The 20,237-nt window shown below is 43.5% G+C and overlaps 1 protein-coding gene across 1 annotated transcript in view; it reads left to right on the top strand.

Moving 5' to 3' along the window:
• The window catches only part of kcnq1.2 (potassium voltage-gated channel, KQT-like subfamily, member 1.2), a gene marked incomplete at both ends in the record, with an annotated part of 592,759 nt that overhangs the window by 40,925 nt on the left and 531,597 nt on the right, over positions 1-20,237 (top strand). The window contains 4 exons of the mRNA XM_084060875.1: positions 7,420-7,560; positions 14,991-15,101; positions 15,915-16,010; positions 19,686-19,814. Of these exons, the coding sequence (XP_083917001.1) occupies positions 7,420-7,560; positions 14,991-15,101; positions 15,915-16,010; positions 19,686-19,814 (477 nt within the window). The remainder of the gene's footprint in view (positions 1-7,419; positions 7,561-14,990; positions 15,102-15,914; positions 16,011-19,685; positions 19,815-20,237) is intronic.

Here is a 20,237-nt window from a genome sequence, read left to right as displayed (position 1 = left end):
GAGAGCTTGTAGATCGGCTATTTTTGGCAAATAGGCTATAGGTGTAGAGGGGAAAAAAGAGCAGACTAAGTAAAATCTGTAATCTGAAACACAATTTTATACAATACAGAGTAGGGGGTCCCTGCTTCATCTCTTTCTCAGCTAGGGGGTCCTTGGCCTGAAAACGTTGAAGACCCCTGATCTATACATTTAATCCGTCCGCACACAGAAACACGATACGACGCAGAAAGGAGCAGCTACGACTCAGACAGCTCAGGTGTGATCATAGGAGAACAATGGACATGTATAGAAACATCTCACCTTGAAATAACCTTGAACGCTCGCACAACCGCATTTACAACGACCTCATTCATAAAATGCCAAACCCTATGTAAGAGCAGCAGCTGGTATTTTCTCACCCACAGCTTACCCCGGGAATCGGGGGGGGGGGGGGGGGGGGGGTGGGGGGTGGGGGAGAGGGGGGAGAGTTTGGAGGCATTTCTGCAGGCATTTCTTCACCAAATAAGGCCTCTTGAGGTCAGTTGAGCCTCGTGCACATAGCTGCCATTTCCTCCCGAGGATGAGAGGGGCTCGTCTGCCTTCCCCGTCTGCTCGGGGTCAGACAGGCCGCTGTTGTCCATGCTACATTTACCCCCGGCTATTAAAGACAGGTTTATACTTCACTGCGCGCCGGTGTTGCGTACCGAAAATAGCTGATCTACTACAGTGGTTCTCAAATTTGTCAAGTCAAGGACCCCCAGAATTAACATGTATTTGGCCACGGACCCCCATCTGAAAATATTTTTTGCCAGAGACCCCCAGAATAGAACATTTGTGTTAACAAATGCAAAATTATTCAAAAATGTTCCCCAAAAAATCTGATAAAAAAAAAATCTAAAACAGCAGATGTAAAAGCTTTAAAAGCTTTCAGTGTGGCACGAAGTGACGCGTTGAACATTGTGTATCGACCTGATAATAATAAAAGAAAGAAAGAAAGAAAGGAAAAAACTCCACCCCACCACCCCAAGAAAAAAAGAGGGAAAAAAGGAAATGAAAAAGAACAGGTAATCTTGACTCTCGCTCTTCTCCTTATAGCTAGATATATCTGGTGTGTGTGTGTGTGTGTGTGTGTGTGTGTGTGTGTGTGTGTGTGCGCGCGCACGCGCGTGGCCATACGAAGTGATCAGGTCGATACACGATGTTCTGCTCCTTAATCCCTGAAGTGCTGTGTGTCTGTGGTGTGTGTCTGAAGTGCTGTGTGTCTGTGGTGTGTGTCTGAAGTGGTGTGTGTCTGTGGTGTGTGTCTGTGGGCTGAAGTAGTGCTTGACCCTGACATTCAAGTGTCTTTGATGTCTGAGAGGAACATCAGTGATGTGAGAGGATGCAGTGTGAAGGTTAAACTAATAAAACGTGATGGCAGAGCGAAACCTAGACGCAGCCCACGAGCCTCCTGTCACATGACCCTCTAATGATCACATGATCTGCTCTGTCCACTGGAAAGTTCAGGGTGGATTCAGACTAGGGTCCCGGGTCTGTAACCCGGTCCACTTCAAGCCACATGTTGTGATTAGTGTGAACGCTGCGTTCCGTACTCCGGTACGGAACGGTGTTCCAGACTCAGGGTACGCCTGGAAGCGGTTGTCTGAAGTAGGATTCATGCGTACTCAGGTATACGCTGTGACGTAGAGGCCAAAACAATAGTACCAAAACAAGGAAGTGGACTGTCTGCTATTCATATATCATTATATCATGTGAGCGGTGCATTATTCTACCTGGGATGTACCTTCTATTGAATGTTGTCTAGGGCTGTTACCATTACAAATTTAAGTTGGATCATGGAACATTATGAATAAAAAAATCTGTTTGTTTACACAATGCAGATATGACAAATAACATATTTAATTACTTTATACTTAAAAATAAACATTAATAGTGGAAATAGACAATCTATATTTTTTTAAATGGAATTGATTATGACGATTATGCAAAAAATAATTGTGATTATATAAAATAATTACGATTATGTAATCATTGTGACACGCCTAATGTTGACATGAATTAATAATCCCGCTTTCAGTAACACAGGCGTTTGATATCTGTATTTGAGTCAATTTGAGTTTGATTTTATATTTCCTCATTTATGGAGCATTCTCATACTCTTACCAAAACACTGGAATCAAAACTCAGTCCTTTGTTGCAAAGCCAAGTGTTTTATTCACCTTTTTCAGAAAATCCAAGTTTAAACAAAAATGAAGCACAAAATAATATTGACATAAATAATACTGTCCAGATTGTGGTTAGGTCTGCTCTGTACTGCAGCCCTTCACTGACTGCCGGGGCTAAGCCCCTCCCACTGTGGACCATACCAATCTTGAATTGACTCCCCAATTTACACCCAAACCAGTTTATTCCTTAATTTCCAAAGACATTACAATTCACATTTAACACATTTAAAGTGTCATCACATTACAAAGGGTCCCCACAATAATAAGAATTCATAATAATAATAATTAGAATACCCAATTTACTCAAACCCATCAGCATGGATGGACTGAGCATGCTTACTACAAACAGACAGGCACTATATAAGGCAGCCTGAAACTACACTCGGGTCCTTCGTCACTGCCCAGAACCAGGAAGCACTGTGGTAAGAGAAACAAGAGTCAAACATTTGCCAAAAATATTCTTTCTCTGCAACTTAAAAAATAAAGAACAATTTTTAACCCTGTGTTGTGTGAAGTCAGTTGTTATATGTTAAGGGAACAATAATACAGGAAACCTGCTAAAGGCTGTTAAATGGAGTTTAGTGTGTGCACCCACCAAACTCTGTGTGTTGCTTTTGCCTGTCACACCTCCTACCATCTTGTTACCAATGCTCTTCTTCATTCTAGATCCCACTGTTAGTTACGTTTATTTTGATCATCTTCACCAGTATCAATAAAATCACACACATCACCATAAGCAGTCTGTTTCATAGTTATGATCACTGTGATCACTGTGCCTGGTCCTTTGATTAGTCTCCAGTGTAAAATTGTGGATATGTCGCCGGGCAGAAACCTTTAATGTTGGCATATGTTAGCTTGTGGACCCCCATTTGAGAAGGACCCTCACAAGAGAAGATGTTTTTACAGCTACTGTAGTTGCGACCGTAGGTCGCATTTACTATAGAAACCTGCTCCAGGTGTCCGTGCGTCCCTCCGTCACACACGTCCCGTCCCTCCGTCACACACGTCCCGTCACACTTTTGCCCTGCTCATATCTCCGCACCCGTTGCCCCGATCCATGCCAGATTTTGCACACACACTCCTTACCTGCCAAACTACACCCTCCAAGGACCCCCGGAGCTCCAGGGACCCCCAGCTGCCTCGGGGACCCCCAAGTGTAAAAAATGAGCACATGTGGACAAATTACCAAATGACCACCCCAACGGGGCTGCTCACGGGGCATTCCCGGGGACCACCCACTCCTGGTGCTCCAGAACGGATGCAAAAGTGGTGGCGCCCCCAGTGGAGGACCCCCTGCCACTGCAGCTCACATAAAATGCCGTAACTCGGGCTAGGAGCGTCCGGGAGAGCCGCGGCCGGTACCTATTCGTCCGCCAAGGCAACGCGGACACCCCACCCCTAATTTCTCACATGGCCCTCTTCTAGCGCCACCTTCAGGCCGCTTTTCACAACACATTTTTGCCCACTACTCCTACAGTTTTGCCCCTAAAAACACGCAAATTGCTACACACTACACAGTATGTGTACACTCATGTCATCAACATGCCTGCCACCACATTTCTTAGACCACCAAACAAAACTATACATTGCCCACACAACTAGGAACCAATCGCCGTTACAGCCCTCTTCTGTATACATGTGACCTACGGTCGCTTATCTCCCGATTAGGGAGTCTTACTGGTAGCAGTGCTTCTCAACCATTTTAATTTTAAGGACCCTCAGTTTGACATGCATGAGGCCACAGACCCCCATTTGATATCATTTTCATCTCCTGGACCCCCAATCTACACTATAGTATCATCAGTGTTAATTTACCTGAGTGAGAGTGTACTGTACCAATTAAACCAAATGTAACCCGTTAGGGTCCATTTGGTTCCATTTGTGCACTCTCAGAGTTACAGACCCAGAAGGGTCAATTTGATAACTCACTATCAATTTGGCTGGGGACCCCCTCAAGGACCCCTGGGGACCACCTGGAACCCCCTCAAGGACCCCTGGGGACCCCCTGGAACCCCCTCAAGGACCCACTTTGAGAACCACTGCCCTATTTGAGTGTTTGAAAAAGTTTGAAAGTGGTGAAGTGTGTCTGTGGGATTTATACATATTGAACCAATGAAAGGTATTAACAGCTTGTGACTAAATCATGGGTCTTCAACAGGGGGTCCAGAGCTACTATAGGGGGTCCGCCAAATCTTTGTGTGATAGGATTTTTTTTTTTACATTAACCACTTGAACCCTAGAATTCCTTTTCTGAGGGGAACATTAGCCGAAAATAGCCGATCTACAAGCTCTCAACGCCTCGCGCTGCGAGGCGTTGAGAGCTTGTAGATCTGCTATTTTTGGCAAAGAGGCTATAGGTGTAGAGGGAAAAAAGAGCAGACTAAGTAAAAAAAAAAACTTCAATCTGAAACACAATTTTATGCAAATAGAGTAGGGGTCCCTGCTTCATCTCTTTCTTAGCAAGGGGGTCCTTGGCGTGAAAACGTTTAAGACCCCTGGACTAAATAACGTTACATTGGATCCATTGGATCCATTGGAACTCAGGTTCTTCTTTTATGGACATACAAGGTTTCCACCCGACAGTGACGACATACTGTACCTCTCCGTTCCTTATTGTTAGTCAGATTGTGGTGTAATTTTCAGTGTGTCTGTTTTTTCCAGTGTTTGTTGGTTTCATGCCAGCCGTTACTTACCTGCACCTGTTCTGTTCCTTGTTGTTGTGTTCTGAAGTCCAATTAAAGGATTTAAATGTGTAACTCTGTCTGCCTCCATGTCTGCTTCACTAACGTGACGATTACACTGTACTTCTGGCCTCTTTTAGTAGTGTTGATTTTATAGGGCTGTCACGATTATGACGTTTTACTTGACCATTCATTATTGTCGCTCAAATAATTGTGATACATTTTTCAACATGGACATTGTTATGACGATTATGCAAAAAATCCCAAATAATTGCGATTAGGTGATTATGTAATAATTGTGAAGAATATGAAAATATATATAGATATTTTTTCATGTGAAATATATAGAAACACTGTCCCATACAATAACACTTAACTCTCTGCCTGCCAGAGTTTTTTCAGAACAGTCTATAGCCTCTGCCAGGGTTTTGCCATGATTTTGGTACCTGTTCGCGTAGCCACAGATTTTTTTCCTCCAGTATGATTGATCCCCAGATGGTTTCTAATCACAGATGAGATTCAGGTGTGGTTTCACAAATGTCAACGAGGTCATTTTGACCTCGTTGACATGTGTTGTTTGATGTTTCAATATAGCTCAAAACCAGTAGTTTTAAACCAAAAAACAAAGTGAATTGTTTGTCCGTTTGAATTTTAACATTGAAGTGAATGGAGCAGCAAATCTTCGAACATTTTTAGCTCCTAATCTGTTCGTAATTCGACAAGGGTTGAAATTATAAAAAAAAGCAAAAAAAAAAAAAATAGGCGGACAACAGCTGATAATTAAAAGACGTATATATACGTCATTGGCAGGCATAGAGTTAATGAGACATGAATGGTATGAATATGGAAATGTAAATCAACTATTTTCGGTATAAAATCAGGCATTACGACGCCATCTAGGTCTCCACCAAAATACATTTTAGTCGACTAAATCAACTGTAGATTTATTAGACTAAAATCTTGTATTTAGTCAATTAACACTAGACTAAAAAGTTAAACACTTCAGATGACTAAAATGTGACTCAAACTAAAATTACATTTTATTCAAAAGACTAAAAACTAAATGAACACTGGTGTGTTTGTTATTCTGTCCATACAGGAGCTGATCACCACGCTGTACATTGTTGTTATTCTGTCCATACAGGAGCTGATCACCATGCTGTACATTGTTGTTATTCTGTCCATACAGGAGCTGATCACCATGCTGTACATTGTTGTTATTCTGTCCATACAGGAGCTGATCACCATGCTGTACATTGTTGTTATTCTGTCCATACAGGAGCTGATCACCATGCTGTACATTGTTATTCTGTCCATACAGGAGCTGATCACCACACTGTACATTGTTGTTATTCTGTCCATACAGGAGCTGATCACCATGCTGTACATTGTTGTTATTCTGTCCATACAGGAGCTGATCACCACGCTGTACATTGTTGTTATTCTGTCCATACAGGAGCTGATCACCATGCTGTACATTGTTGTTATTCTGTCCATACAGGAGCTGATCACCATGCTGTACATTGTTGTTATTCTGTCCATACAGGAGCTGATCACCACACTGTACATTGTTGTTATTCTGTCCATACAGGAGCTGATCACCACGCTGTACATTGTTATTATTCTGTCCATACAGGAGCTGATCACCACGCTGTACATTGTTGTTATTCTGTCCATACAGGAGCTGATCACCACACTGTACATTGTTGTTATTCTGTCCATACAGGAGCTGATCACCACGCTGTACATTGTTGTTATTCTGTCCATACAGGAGCTGATCACCACGCTGTACATTGTTGTTATTCTGTCCATACAGGAGCTGATCACCACTGTACATTGTTGTTATTCTGACCATACAGGAGCTGATCATCATGCTGTACATTGTTGTTATTCTGTCCATACAGGAGCTGATCACCACACTGTACATTGTTGTTATTCTGTCCATACAGGAGCTGATCACCACACTGTACATTGTTGTTATTCTGTCCATACAGGAGCTGATCACCACACTGTACATTGTTGTTATTCTGTCCATACAGGAGCTGATCATCATGCTGTACATTGTTGTTATTCTGTCCATACAGGAGCTGATCACCATGCTGTACATTGTTGTTATTCTGTCCATACAGGAGCTGATCATCATGCTGTACATTGTTGTTATTCTGTCCATACAGGAGCTGATCACCACACTGTACATTGTTGTTATTCTGTCCATACAGGAGCTGATCATCATGCTGTACATTGTTGTTATTCTGTCCATACAGGAGCTGATCACCACACTGTACATTGTTGTTATTCTGTCCATACAGGAGCTGATCACCACACTGTACATTGTTGTTATTCTGTCCATACAGGAGCTGATCACCATGCTGTACATTGTTGTTATTCTGTCCATACAGGAGCTGATCACCACACTGTACATTGTTGTTATTCTGTCCATACAGGAGCTGATCACCACACTGTACATTGTTGTTATTCTGTCCATACAGGAGCTGATCACCACGCTGTACATTGTTGTTATTCTGTCCATACAGGAGCTGATCACCACACTGTACATTGGCTTCCTGGGTCTGATCTTCTCCTCCTACTTTGTGTACCTGGCGGAGAAGGACGCTGTGGACGAGGAGGGAAAGACGGGCTTCTCCAGCTACGCTGACGCCCTGTGGTGGGGAGTGGTAAGAGTCAGACACGCACACACTACCAAACACTGCTACATGTCAAAGCCACACCCCACACCACAAAGCCACACCCACACAGCCAAATATTCCCGTTCCAACGGGCTTTCCGAACTATAGTTTGGAGAGTCAGGACATCTGGAGGTGCACGTGTTACTAGAAAAGGTTCTGACCATCAGAAGTTTGAAATCAGGTCAATTTGTACCGAAGAAAAATTCGGACATAGGAAGGAGCATATATTGGCTTTACTGGCAGCGGTTCCGGTAGGAGACAAAGACTCTTTTTGTCTTCTACCGGTCCGCTGGTCATCAAACTATTGGTTTAGGAATGCGACAAAAACAACAAAATATCCATGAATTCAAGTCTCCATGGGGTGACTAGTTGAAAATATGTTTTTGGGTGAACTATCCCTTTAATTTTGTTTGTTAATAAGTAAAAAATAAATCACAATATATGCGGGAAACAAATCTGGAAGATCCTTTCAGTGTGTGCACAACAACCCCCGTTTGATGCCATTACATCGCTGTAAAATCATCAGTGTCTATCTATTTATGATCTCTGTGTGTACTATACGCCATTGGTTCTCAAAGTGGGGTCCGGGGACCCCCAGGGGTCCTTGAGGGAGTTCCAGGGGGTCCCCAGCTAAATTATGGGTAGTTAGGAACCAAATGGACCCTTATGGGTCTGTAACTCTGAGAGTTAAATTAACATTGATTTTACAATATAAATTGGGGTCCCAGAGATAGAATTGTCATTAAATGGGGGTCCGTAGCCTAATGCATGTCAAACTGGGGGTCCCTGAAATTAAAATGGTTGAGAATCACTGCTAGAGCTATATAAATCTTCTCTTATGGGGGTCCCTTGCTGGCATATCTTTTCAAATAGGGGTCCGCGGGCCAATAAGTGTCAATTTGGGGGTCCCTGACATGAAAGAGTTTGAGAACCACTGCTGTACGCTCTCTGAGAATGTACTGTACACTGTCACAGTTACAGACCCCTAACGTTCCATTTGGACCCCTGGTGGTCCTCAGACCCAACGTTGAAAACCAGGGCTCTGAGCCATCCAATCAGAGGAGGAATGTGAAGAGAGACGATAAAAACCTGGACATTCAAAGTGAGGAGGAAGTAGGCAAAAATAAAAGCTACAGAATCACAAATGGACACGATTATCCTCATTATACATTCTAGGTCATCATCCAGTAACGACAATATGACGTGACTTGGCACTCCATGTTTTTTAATTATATCACTTGCTGGCATGTGAATCAATGATGTGATGGAATATTCTCTGTTCTCCTACTTCACCCGTGGTATAAAATATCATGCACGCGTCTAGGCTACAAGCATGCATACATGGATGCTTTCCAGTCAACTAAATTGGTCCAAGTTGTCAATTTGAATAGTCACCTATTTTTGCACATTAAAAGCTACAAACCTTAAGTTTTATGTCCTCGTCCAACATGAACACCCGGGATTCGAACCTGGGTCTCCTGGGGAAACCAACCAAGTAACACTGTCCATCGAGCCACCAATAGTTCCAAACACTACTGTTCAGTTCCAAACAATACTGCATAGTTCCTTAATGTGTGTTTGATGAAGCACACACGATACATGAACCACGTGATGGCGTGGAAGCGGCATCAAAGTGCCGTAACTCTCTCTCTTTCAGCAGTTTCTGTATTGACCACGCTGACCGCCCTGGTTAAGCTCTAAAACCATTCATCTCTTTATCCGTCTTCATTCTGCCCGCTGGCTCTTCATCATGCTGTAAATCTGCATGTTTTCGGTGCAACATTTCCAACACAGAGACACAGGCGTCTCATTGCTTGTCGTCTCTGTCGGGGTGGAAACTTCATATCTCCGAAACTGTAACCTTTCAGGATTCAAATGAAAAAGTATCAAAAGTAGCAGATCTACAAGCTCGAAACGCGTCGCTTCGCGCCGCGTTTCGAGCTTTGCAGATCTGCTACTTTTGATGCTTTTGACGTGACGCTGTATTATGATCATAAAGGGCGTTAATTTACGTAAAAAAACAAACAAACGGTTATACGGAGATAAGAGGTTTTCTGCCCCCGACAGCAACAACGTGTTGTTTTGTGTGTGTGTTGTCCCTGCGTGGCGTCTCGGGCTCGGGTTTCCAGAACAGTTAATTAAACAGTTTGAATTGAAGGCGTGCGGTAATGAGAAACCTATGGCAGCCCGGTGAGAGCCCACAAAGCACGGCTAATAAACCTTTATTCACCTCTGGGCCCTTTTGGCTCAAAAAGCCTTTTTTTTTTAGAGCGCCAATATAAAGTGTCAGTTCCCTTAATTAAAAACTTTTAATTGTGGGGGGTGGGGGGGGGGGGGGGGGGGGGTTGCTACCTTTTTTTTGTTGTAACGAGGGTTAGAGAGGTCACGGGGTGCTCCTTCACGCTCCTCTCTATGGAAGAGGTGAAGAAAAGCTGTTATTTGTGTTGTGTCGTACACAATGTATGTGTGTTATAATGTGTGTTGTGTCGTACACAATGTATGTGTGTTATAATGTGTGTTGTGTCGTACACAATGTATGTGTGTTATAATGTGTGTTGTGTCGTACACAATGTATGTGTGTTATAATGTGTGTTGTGTCGTACACAATGTATGTGTGTTATAATGTGTGTTGTGTCGTACACAATGAGGACAATGGAGTCACGCGGGGTTGGGGATTTGTAGCTTTTTTGTTTTTTGGAGAGACACAACTTGAGAGTCATAATAAGCTGTGGCAATGGGGCTGCTCTGTGGTGTGTGTGTGTGTGTGGGGGGGTGGGTGTTTTGTGTGTATCAGTGTTTGTGTGTCTACGTTTTGAAAGTGTGTGTGCGTGCGTGCGTGCGTGCGTGCGTGCCTGCCTGCCTGCCTGCCTGCCTGCCTGCCTGCGTGCGTGCGTGCGTGCCTGCCTGCCTGCCTGCCTGCCTGCGTGCGTGCGTGCGTGCGTGCGTGCGTGCGTGCGTGCACTGCATGCAGCCATGCATGCACACACTTCGTCTCTGTCGGGGGGGAAACCTCATTTGTCCAAAGCTGTTACTTTTCCGGTTTCACATTCAAAAGCAGCAAAAGTAGCAGATCTACAAGCTCGAAACGCGCCGTGAAGCCACGCGTTTTGAGCTTGTAGATCTGCTACTTTTGTGTGACACTGTGGTATGATCACGTAGGGCATTTATTCACGATAAAGAGGTTTCTGCACCGACAACGACGACTTGATTGTGTGTGTGTGTGTGTGTGTGTGTGTGTGTGTGTGTGTGTGTGTGTGTGTGTGTGTGTGTGTGTGTGTGTGTGTGTGTGTGTGTGTGTGTGTGTGTGTGTGTGTGTGTGTGCTCTGCAGTGAGTCGTAGATGATTGGTCTCCCAGTGCGCTCTCTTCCCCTCGGCGTGTTTTCCACGGTGGGATGTGCAGGTGCAGGGCACAGCTGGAGAACAGGCCAATGCCATGATTCATATCCTTCTCTCTTTGTCCTGTAATCTCTCTCTCTCTCTCTCTCTCTCTCTCTCTCTCTCTCTCTCTCTCTCTTTCTTTCTCTCTCTTTCTGCTTTTCTCTCGTTCTCTCTTAATGCGTAATTTACCGTTGCAGGCAGAAACCTCTTAGAGACATTTATTTTTACTTTTTCTGTTTGTTCGTCCTATTGATCATACTACAGCGTCACACAGAAGTATCAAAAGTAGCAGATCTACAAGCTCGAAACGCGGCGCCGCGAGCTTGTAGATCTGCTACTTTTGCTGTTTTTGAATTAGAATCCTGAAAAGTAACAGTTTTGGACACAATGAGCTTTCCACCTGACAGAGACCATATGCTCCGTCGTATGACGGCGTTGCGTGGTGAAAATAGGCCGATCTACAAGCTCACAAGTGACCTGTAAATTAGATCGACTGTTTACTGTATCTCCCAACACACACACACACATAGCGCATAAACCTCATATGTTAAAAAACTGTTACTTTTCAGGATTCAAAAACATCAAAAGTAGCAGATCTACAAGCTCAAAACGCGTCGCTTTCGAGCTGCGTTTCGAGCTTTGGTGTGTTGCTTTAGCACATAGATGGATTTATTCCTTTACCTTTCCCTTCATGCAAAAATGACTCACACACACACACCCTCTGAACCTTCTTTTTCTCCAATGTCAGAGGGTGTTTTCAAGTGGACCATTCCACCCCCTGATGTCGGGGGGTGGGGGGGGGGCATTGTTTAGTCATCGGATTTGTGGACTGGAGGGATTAAAGCGCCCCCCCCACCACCCCCCCCCCCGGTCTTCTTCCATCCCTCCTCCACGTACAACCCCGACCCGCCCCGCCCTCTCTCCTTCTTCTCTGGCCGCAAAGCCCTTTTAACCCCTTTGGGCCGGGAAAGAGTCTGTGTCATTTATGATATTCAAAAATAGCAGATCTACAAGCTCATAGCGTGGCACCGAGTGCTGCGATATGAGCTTGTAGATCTACTATTTTTTTGAAAAATCGTGAAAATGTGTGCAAATCTTTGAATATATACTTTTTTAATATTTGTTTGTTTGTTTCTAGTGATTCTACAAATGTCTTCTAAATCCTAACAGTTTTGTTTTAAACGTATGTTTCTATATATATATCAGTGGTTCTCAAACTTTTTCATATCAAGGACCCCCCTAAATTATATGTATTTGGCAGCGGACCCCCATCTCAAAATCAATCTATCTATCTATCTATCTATCTATCTATCTATCTATCTATCTATCTATCTATCTAAGATTTGAGTTACAAATGTTCACTTTAAAAATATATATATATCTTCAAAGATTTGCACAAATGTTCACAATTTTAAAAATAAATAGCAGATCTACATGCTCATAGCGCTGTGAGCTTGTATATCGGCTATTTTTTTAATAGCCAAAGAAACCCTAAAAGGACATAGAGATGTGTTCTGGGACAGAATGGGTTAAGTATCTCACCTTACATCGGGCCGCTTTGTGTTAGCGGCGGTACAGCGGACACCCACTGTAAGCCAAGTACAACCCCCCCCCCCCCCCCCCCCCCACCCACTGTAAGCCAAGTACAACCCCCCCTCAATGTGTCACAATTGGCTCGGCTTTCAGAGTGGGTGTACATGCAAATGCAGGGGGGGGGTTTGTCGTAGTTGGGCAGAAACCTCTTATCTCCCATATTCTAACAAAAAAGGAATTTAAAAAAAATGGTAGCACATCCAAAAATGTCAATTAAATGGAGGACAAATTACTCACATTTCCACTTTTTTTTTGGCACACCAATAAAGTGAACGCTTACGCGTTTCGGCTATGAGCCTTCCTCAGAGCATGAGGATTCTAACTTTTTGTGTTTTTTCGTAAATTAACTCCCTACTTGATCATACTACAACGTCACACCAAATCATCTAAAGTATCAGATCTACAATGCTTTGAATTTGAATCCTGAAAAGCAATGGTGGAAAAAGTACTCCAATGTTTTACTTAAGTAAAAGTATCAATACTGCAATGTAGAAATGCTCCGTTACAAGTTAAAGTCCGGAGTTCAAAATGTATTTGAGTAAAACTACAAAAGTATTGGTATCAAAATGTACTTAAAGTACCAAAAGTAGAAAGTACTCATTATGCAAAATGTCCAAGTTCTCAAATGTATATAAATCTTTTGGAAATGGCAGATCTACAAGCTCACAATGCGTCACAAGGCGATGCATGGTGAGCTTTTAGATCTGCTATTTTCAAATGGCCAAAAATGTTTATAGTGCTGAAGTGGTTAATGTATGTTTTGTAATAATAATCAAAATCTATTTTATCTAGTTTTCAAATAATTGTAGTGGAGTAAAAGTACAATATTTGCCTCTGAGATGTAGTGGAGTAGAAGTTAAAGTATTGTAAAGTACAAATACCCCCCAAAAAATTACGTAAGTACAGTACTTAAGTAAATGTACTTAGTTACTTTCCACCACTGCTGAAAAGTGACAGTTTTGGACATGTGAGGTTTCCACCCAATAGGGTCAACAACATGCTAATGTGAGGTGGGGGGGGGGGTTATTTGTTTTCTCCTTCTCTCTCCTCGTCTGGTGGATTCCTACACTCACTGAGGATTAGAGCGAGGGAGGGGGGAAAGGGGGAGGAGTCTCCACAGTCATCATCACAGACAGTCATTGAAGCTCACGGCCCAAAGGGTCTGATGAACTTTACCTCTATTGTCTACACAAAAACAAAAAAACCCTGGCCAGCATAATAAACAGCATAATAACCAGCATAATAACCCATTTAGACCTGAGAGGCCGCCTCAATTTTTTTTGTAAATCCTAACAGTTTTTCAAAAAAAAACAAAAAAACAAAACATTTTCACGATTTTTCAAAAATAGCAGATCTACAAGCTCATAGCGCGGCACTTAGTGCCGTTTGAGTAACTCAAATCTTTGCTTCTGAGGGATTCTACAAATGTCTTAAAAAATCCTAACAGTTTTTTGAAAAAGAAAAATGTATGTACTGTATGTAATCAGTGATTCTCAAACTTTTTCATGTCAAGGACCCCCAAAATTATATGAATTTTGGCCGCGGACCCCCATCTCAAAATATTTTGTTCCAGGGACCCCCCAGAAGTTGTAACGGAGTTAAAAATGTTTGCTATGGAAAAATAGATATTCAAAGATTTGCAAACATTTTCATGATTATTTTTCAAAAAAATAGCAGATCTACAAGCTCATAGCGCGGCACTCGGTGCCGCGCTATGAGCTTGTAGATCTGCTATTTTTGAATAGCCAAAGAAATCTTAAGTGACACAGATGCGTTCCAGGTCTCAATGGGATAAAGAAAGAGCCAGAGCGGGGAGGAGGCTTTGTTAGAGCTCGGACGGGGGAATTTTAATCACCTCTGCAAAGTTCATTAAAAACCATAAAGAGACTCAGCTCGGTTCTGAACTGAAAGCTTATGAAAATGTATTGTTCGTTTCAGATTCTGTTTGTTGTCAGTGTGTTTAGTGAGGTCATTGAGGCCTATCGATGGGTCAGAACACGTCCAGAAGGACTCCAGATGATATTTGTTCTGTTGTCTAGTACAGTGGTTCTGAAACGTTTTCTTGTCAAGGACCCCCACATTAATATGTAGTTGGCCGTGGACCCCCACCTGAAAAGGTTTTGTGCCAGGGACCCCCCAGAAGAGAAGATTCATGTTGAAAATTATCAAAATTATTCAAATATTTGAATAAATATAAAGCTCACGTCAATCAATCAATCAATCAATCAATCAGTGCGACACGTTGTGAGCTTATAGATCGGGTATTTACGCTGTTTTTGAAAATCTTCCCAAACATAGGGTTGTCAGGTTAGGTGAAAGCTGAAACGGTGCATAAATTGCACGATTGAAAAATAATGCATGCTTTGAGAGGATGTTTCTGTATCATGAGTCATGGAGAGAGAGAGAGGTTGACTGTGTGTGTCCTTCCATTCTCTCTCTGTCCTCAGGTGACCGTCACCACCATCGGCTACGGGGACAAGATTCCTCAGACGTGGATCGGCAAGGCCATCGCCTCCTGCTTCAGCGTCTTCGCCATCTCCTTCTTCGCTTTGCCTGCTGTAAATACACTGAGTATTATGTCTTTATTTCAGACAGAGAGAGAGAGAGAGAGAGGGAGAGGGAGAGGGAGAGGGAGCGAGAGAGAGAGGGAGAGGGAGAGGGAGAGGGAGAGAGAGAGAGGGAGAGGGAGAGGGAGAGGGAGGAGAGGGAGAGGGAGAGAGAGGGAGGGAGAGAGGGAGGGAGAGAGGGAGAGAGAGAGAGAGAGAGAGAGAGAGAGAGAGAGAGAGAGGGAGAGGGAGAGGGAGAGGGAGGGAGAGAGAGAGAGAGAGGGAGAGGGAGAGGGAGAGGGAGGGAGAGGGAGAGGGAGAGAGAGGGAGGGAGAGAGGGAGGGAGAGAGGGAGAGAGAGAGAGAGAGAGAGAGAGAGAGAGAGAGAGAGAGAGAGAGAGAGAGAGAGAGAGAGAGAGAGAGAGAGAGAGAGAGAGAGAGAGAGAGAGAATTTAAATTCATGTAGTGAGATCTTCTGTACATTTTCATCTCCTGCACAGAAGCCTGTTATCTAAACCATTCAGTAGTGGTTCTCAACTTTTTTCCCCCCGTCTGAAAGTATTTTGTGTCAGGGACCCCCATACAAGATGTATGTGTTTACAAAATATTAAAAAATCCTCAAATGGTTTCAAGATCATTTTTAAAATAGCCAATCTATATATAAAGTTAAAGTGGTTAAACTGATTTTGATACCAGATTAAATCATTTAGCTGGGGACCCCCTGGAACCGCTTCAAGGACCCCTTGAGGGTGTCCAGAAACCCACTTTGAAAACCACGGCAGTGCGTGAATCCATAATATGTTGTTTCTGTGGTCTGGAATCCCAGGGGATCCTGGGCTCAGGCTTTGCCCTGAAGGTGCAGCAGAAGCAACGACAGAAGCATTTCAACAGACAGATTCCTGCTGCAGCCTCCCTCATCCAGGTACACACACACACACACACACACACACACACACACACACACACACACACACACACACACACACACATGCGCGCGCGCGTTTGTTTTACTATACTTGTGAGGACATCAACTTTTTAACCGTAAGAACTGCGACACGTGGTGAGCTTATAGATCAGCTATTCCGTACACTACACTGACATGCAACTAAGTATAACTTTTAATCACAACCTCTAAATCTAACCTCTAAATGTCTAATCGTAATCCTAACCCCAACCTGAATCCTTTTATAATTGTTTAAAAATCTTTTTTAACCATATATATGTTTTTGTTTGTGAGGAAAATGGTCCTTACAACGTCTGTTTATTCTAGTATAATTATGGGGACATTTGGAAGTACAGTAATACACACACACACACACACACACACACACACACACACACACACACACACACACACACACACACACACACACGCGCACAGACACACACACACACACACACACACAGACACACGCACGGACGCGCACACACACGATTTGGACCCTTGTGTAGACTCTCAGGCTTACAGACCTGTCCATTTGGACCGCTTGGTGGTCCCCGGACCTGACGTTGACCACCCAGTGGTCTAAAAGTGGTGTCTTATGTTTCATAAACACAGTCATCAGTATCCACGACAACTGAGCTGCTTGTCAAAGCCCAAACAGTGAAGTACATCTGCTCTGCAGCCAGTGTCATAATGTCATAGTTGGATGGATTATTATGGAATTTAATATGTGGTTCTTATGAAGAGACTAGACGCTGGTATCCCCAGGGCTGCCCAGGGTTATGGCGTGCTTGAAATAGGCACAAAAATACTATATTTAGGCAAAGTTTGTGTCCGCTGGTACTCTGAGAGTACACGCTCAGAGTTACAGACCCGTAAAAGGTCCTTTTTTGGACCCCTGGTGGTCCACGGACCCAGCGTTGAGAAACACCATCTTAGTCCAAGCCACCTCTGCATTGAGTTGCAGTGTAAACATTAAAATAAGCTGGCCTACTGCCGTGGTCCTCAAACTTTTTCATGTCAAGGACCCCCCCAAAATGTGGTGTAATTTGGCTGCGGACCCCCATCTCAAAAATACGTTGTGCCAGGGACCTGCAGAAGGAACGATTTGAGTTAAAAATGTTTTTTAAAAATATATGTATTCAAAGGTTTTCACATGTTTTCAAGTTTTTTCTAAAGTGAACAAAGTGACACGCTATGAGTTTATCTCTGTTATTGTTGAATAGCCAAAGTATACATGATGGTTAAAATGATTGTGTTAATGTGTTACATTAACCGGAACCCCTATACGTAACTATATCTTTTAAGCCAGGAACCACTTTTGGGGTTGTTGTTGCTATGTACAGTATATAGCTACATCATTTTTTTGTAATTTTTCAATAAATATTTGAGTTTTTTCAGAAAACTTAGGTCAGGAGTTTTTAGAATCGGCCGCAGGTCTAAATGGGTTTTTAGACATTTTACTGTGGACTCCCTGGGAGTCCCCGGACCCCACTTTAAGAACCAATGGCCTACTGGCAGTGCGCAAACACAGGAATATGTGTCACAGCGTTTAACGAGGCACACGGTGTGCAGTACAGTACAGCACAGAACAGAACAACCAGTAACCATGTAACTCATGGCTGTCACACTCCCGCTGACTGCTGGAGTCGTCCAGGGTGAGTCTGAGACGACAAACAGCTGGTCCATGTGGTGCCGGCAGCTACTAGCCCATACATGGGCAACTGGCGGCCCGGGGGCCAACATGCGGCCCCCACCTTCACTTAATGCGTCCCGCAGGTTAATATCAGAATAGTGATATATTATTGATTTCAGCTGTTATGATTCCAAACATGTAAACATGACCCGCTTTAATGACTTCAGTCTATATTAGTAGTTTAATAACTAGTATTACTATTCTATTGTGTTTTTTATTAGCGACTCGTTTTGAGCTTGTAAATCGGCTATTTTTGCTACTTTTGTGTGACATCGAATGGCCCGACAGTATATGCAATGTAGCCTCTGGATGTGTGGAAATGTAGTCATCAAAGTGTACTATAGCCCCTCATTCAATTCAATTGTATTAAAGTGTCAAATCACAACAAGTTGTCTCATGACACTCATGATGTGTCGTTGTGTGCCCTGAACACAGAGAACTGGAACAGGCCTTTACACACACACACACACACACACACACCTTTTATTAGGATTAGAAGAACCAGAAGAAGAGAAAGCAAACGCTTTCTTGTGTTCTTTTATTTTTGCCTACAGTGTTGTAGTGGGTGTGCTTACACCTGTTGTTGTCCCATAGTCATGCAGTAAACAGTAGGTACATGAGGGCAGTTAAATCAAGCAGCGTTTGTTCCCGTCCTGTTCACTGTAATTATGGGCTTTAGTAGTGCCATGTAGCAAGAACATTGTGTCTGTCTGTCTGTCTGTGCGTGTGTGTGCGTGTGTGTGTGTGTGTGTGTGTGTGTGCGTGTGTGTGTGTGCGCGCGTGGCGTGCGTGTTTTGTGAGGTGACTGTTGGTCCTCCCCCAGGAAATTGCTTCATTTTATAGCCCTCATATCTGGTGCTTACAGCATAAGCATGGTAAACACTGTGGTAAGCACTCATTAATACACCGTAGCCCAGTGGTTCCTAAACGCTGTGTGGAGGCGTTACACACCGTTGTGCCCGTGAGAGACAAGTCCGGGGTGTGTCTTTGTGTCTCCATAACTACAGTCATTATTTCATAAGTAACCCTGTAATGGTGTAATTGGTGAAGCTGTAATCATGCGTTAGTTGCGTTGCCTTTTATGGATCAAAAGTCTTATCTCAGTGTTTCATCATGAACAGACAGCAGACATAATGTGTCAGTCACCAACTTTTAGTGCTATTCATTTTACAAACACTTCGACCTGTCTCCCCACCCCCCAGTAAGCAGATCTACAAGATCTACAAGATCTACAGACTCTCAGAAGCATCCGGGCTAATAGCCGATGCCGATAATAGAGGGTTAAAGGGGTTAACCTGGTTTTTGATGTTTTTTTTGGAGCATGTGATGTCTTGAACTCATTTAGCTGGAGATCCCCCCCTGGAACCCCCCTCAAGGACCCCCGGGAGTTCCCGGACCCCTCTTTATAGAACCGATGTATTCAATTCATCAACATAGCATAAAAGATTTAACACAATAATACATGTCATCAACAAATACAAACACTATATGTGCTAGTGATGAGCAGGTCGACCCGTAACCCGCGGGACCCGCAGGTCAACCCGCGGCGCGGGTGGGTCGAGTCAGAATTTCAGAGGCAATTATGCGGGCTGTGGGTGAGCGGGTCAGCCGCTCTCACACGAAAAAAAAATAAAAATAATGACATGCTCTTGTTTTGTCTTTATTCCTAATAAGAATAAGAATAATAACAATAAAACAGTTTGAATATACTTGGGGATTATTTTCTAACCATGATTTTACAGAATAAAAAAAAAGTCGCAGGGCGGGTTGAGCCATAGATTTATATATGGGTTCGTGGGGTGGGTTGAGGCGGGTTGGGTTCCGTCGCGGGGCGGGGCGGGGCGGGTCATGAAAAAACACGACCCGCTCAACACTAATATGTACAAAGGAGAAAAAGGAAAAGAAACGGCGGCAGTGAATGACACCTCCTTTCCATGTGTTTCTCCTGTTCTCCTCAGACCCTGTGGAGGTGCTATGCAGCGGAGAAGGAGGAGGGTTGTCCTGCCACCTGGAAGATGTACGTGATGACCCCCGAGGTCCCCACCGCCGACCCCGACAGCCCCAACGTCAGGAGAATGGCCCTATCGGTAAGAATGATCACACCGTACCATGCCATATGCCATGCCAGAGTGTAGTCTACATGGAAAACAGTCATTTGGATTAGATTAGGATTACATAGTCAGCATGCCTTCTATGGCAGTGGTTCTCAAACTTTTTCATGTCAAGGACCCCCAAATTGACACGTATTATGCCGCGGACCCCCATTTGAAAAGATATACCAGGGACCCCCGATAAGAGAAGATTTTTTTTACGGCTCTAGCAGTGATTCTCAACCATTTTAATGTCAAGTTTGACATGCATTAGGGCTACGGACCCCCATTTAATGGCATTTCTATCACTTGGACCCCAATTTATATTGTAAAATCTATGTTAATGTAACTCTGAGAGTGTACAAATGGAACCAAATGGACCCGTTAGGGTCCATTTGGTTACATTTGTACACTCTCAGA

Source organism: Gymnoscopelus microlampas (genome assembly GCF_963454915.1).
Source record: "Gymnoscopelus microlampas genome assembly, chromosome: 6".
NCBI lineage: Eukaryota > Metazoa > Chordata > Actinopteri > Myctophiformes > Myctophidae > Gymnoscopelus > Gymnoscopelus microlampas.
The sequence above is the reverse complement of the archived record's forward strand: the minus strand, read 5'-3'. Positions and strand labels throughout refer to the sequence as shown.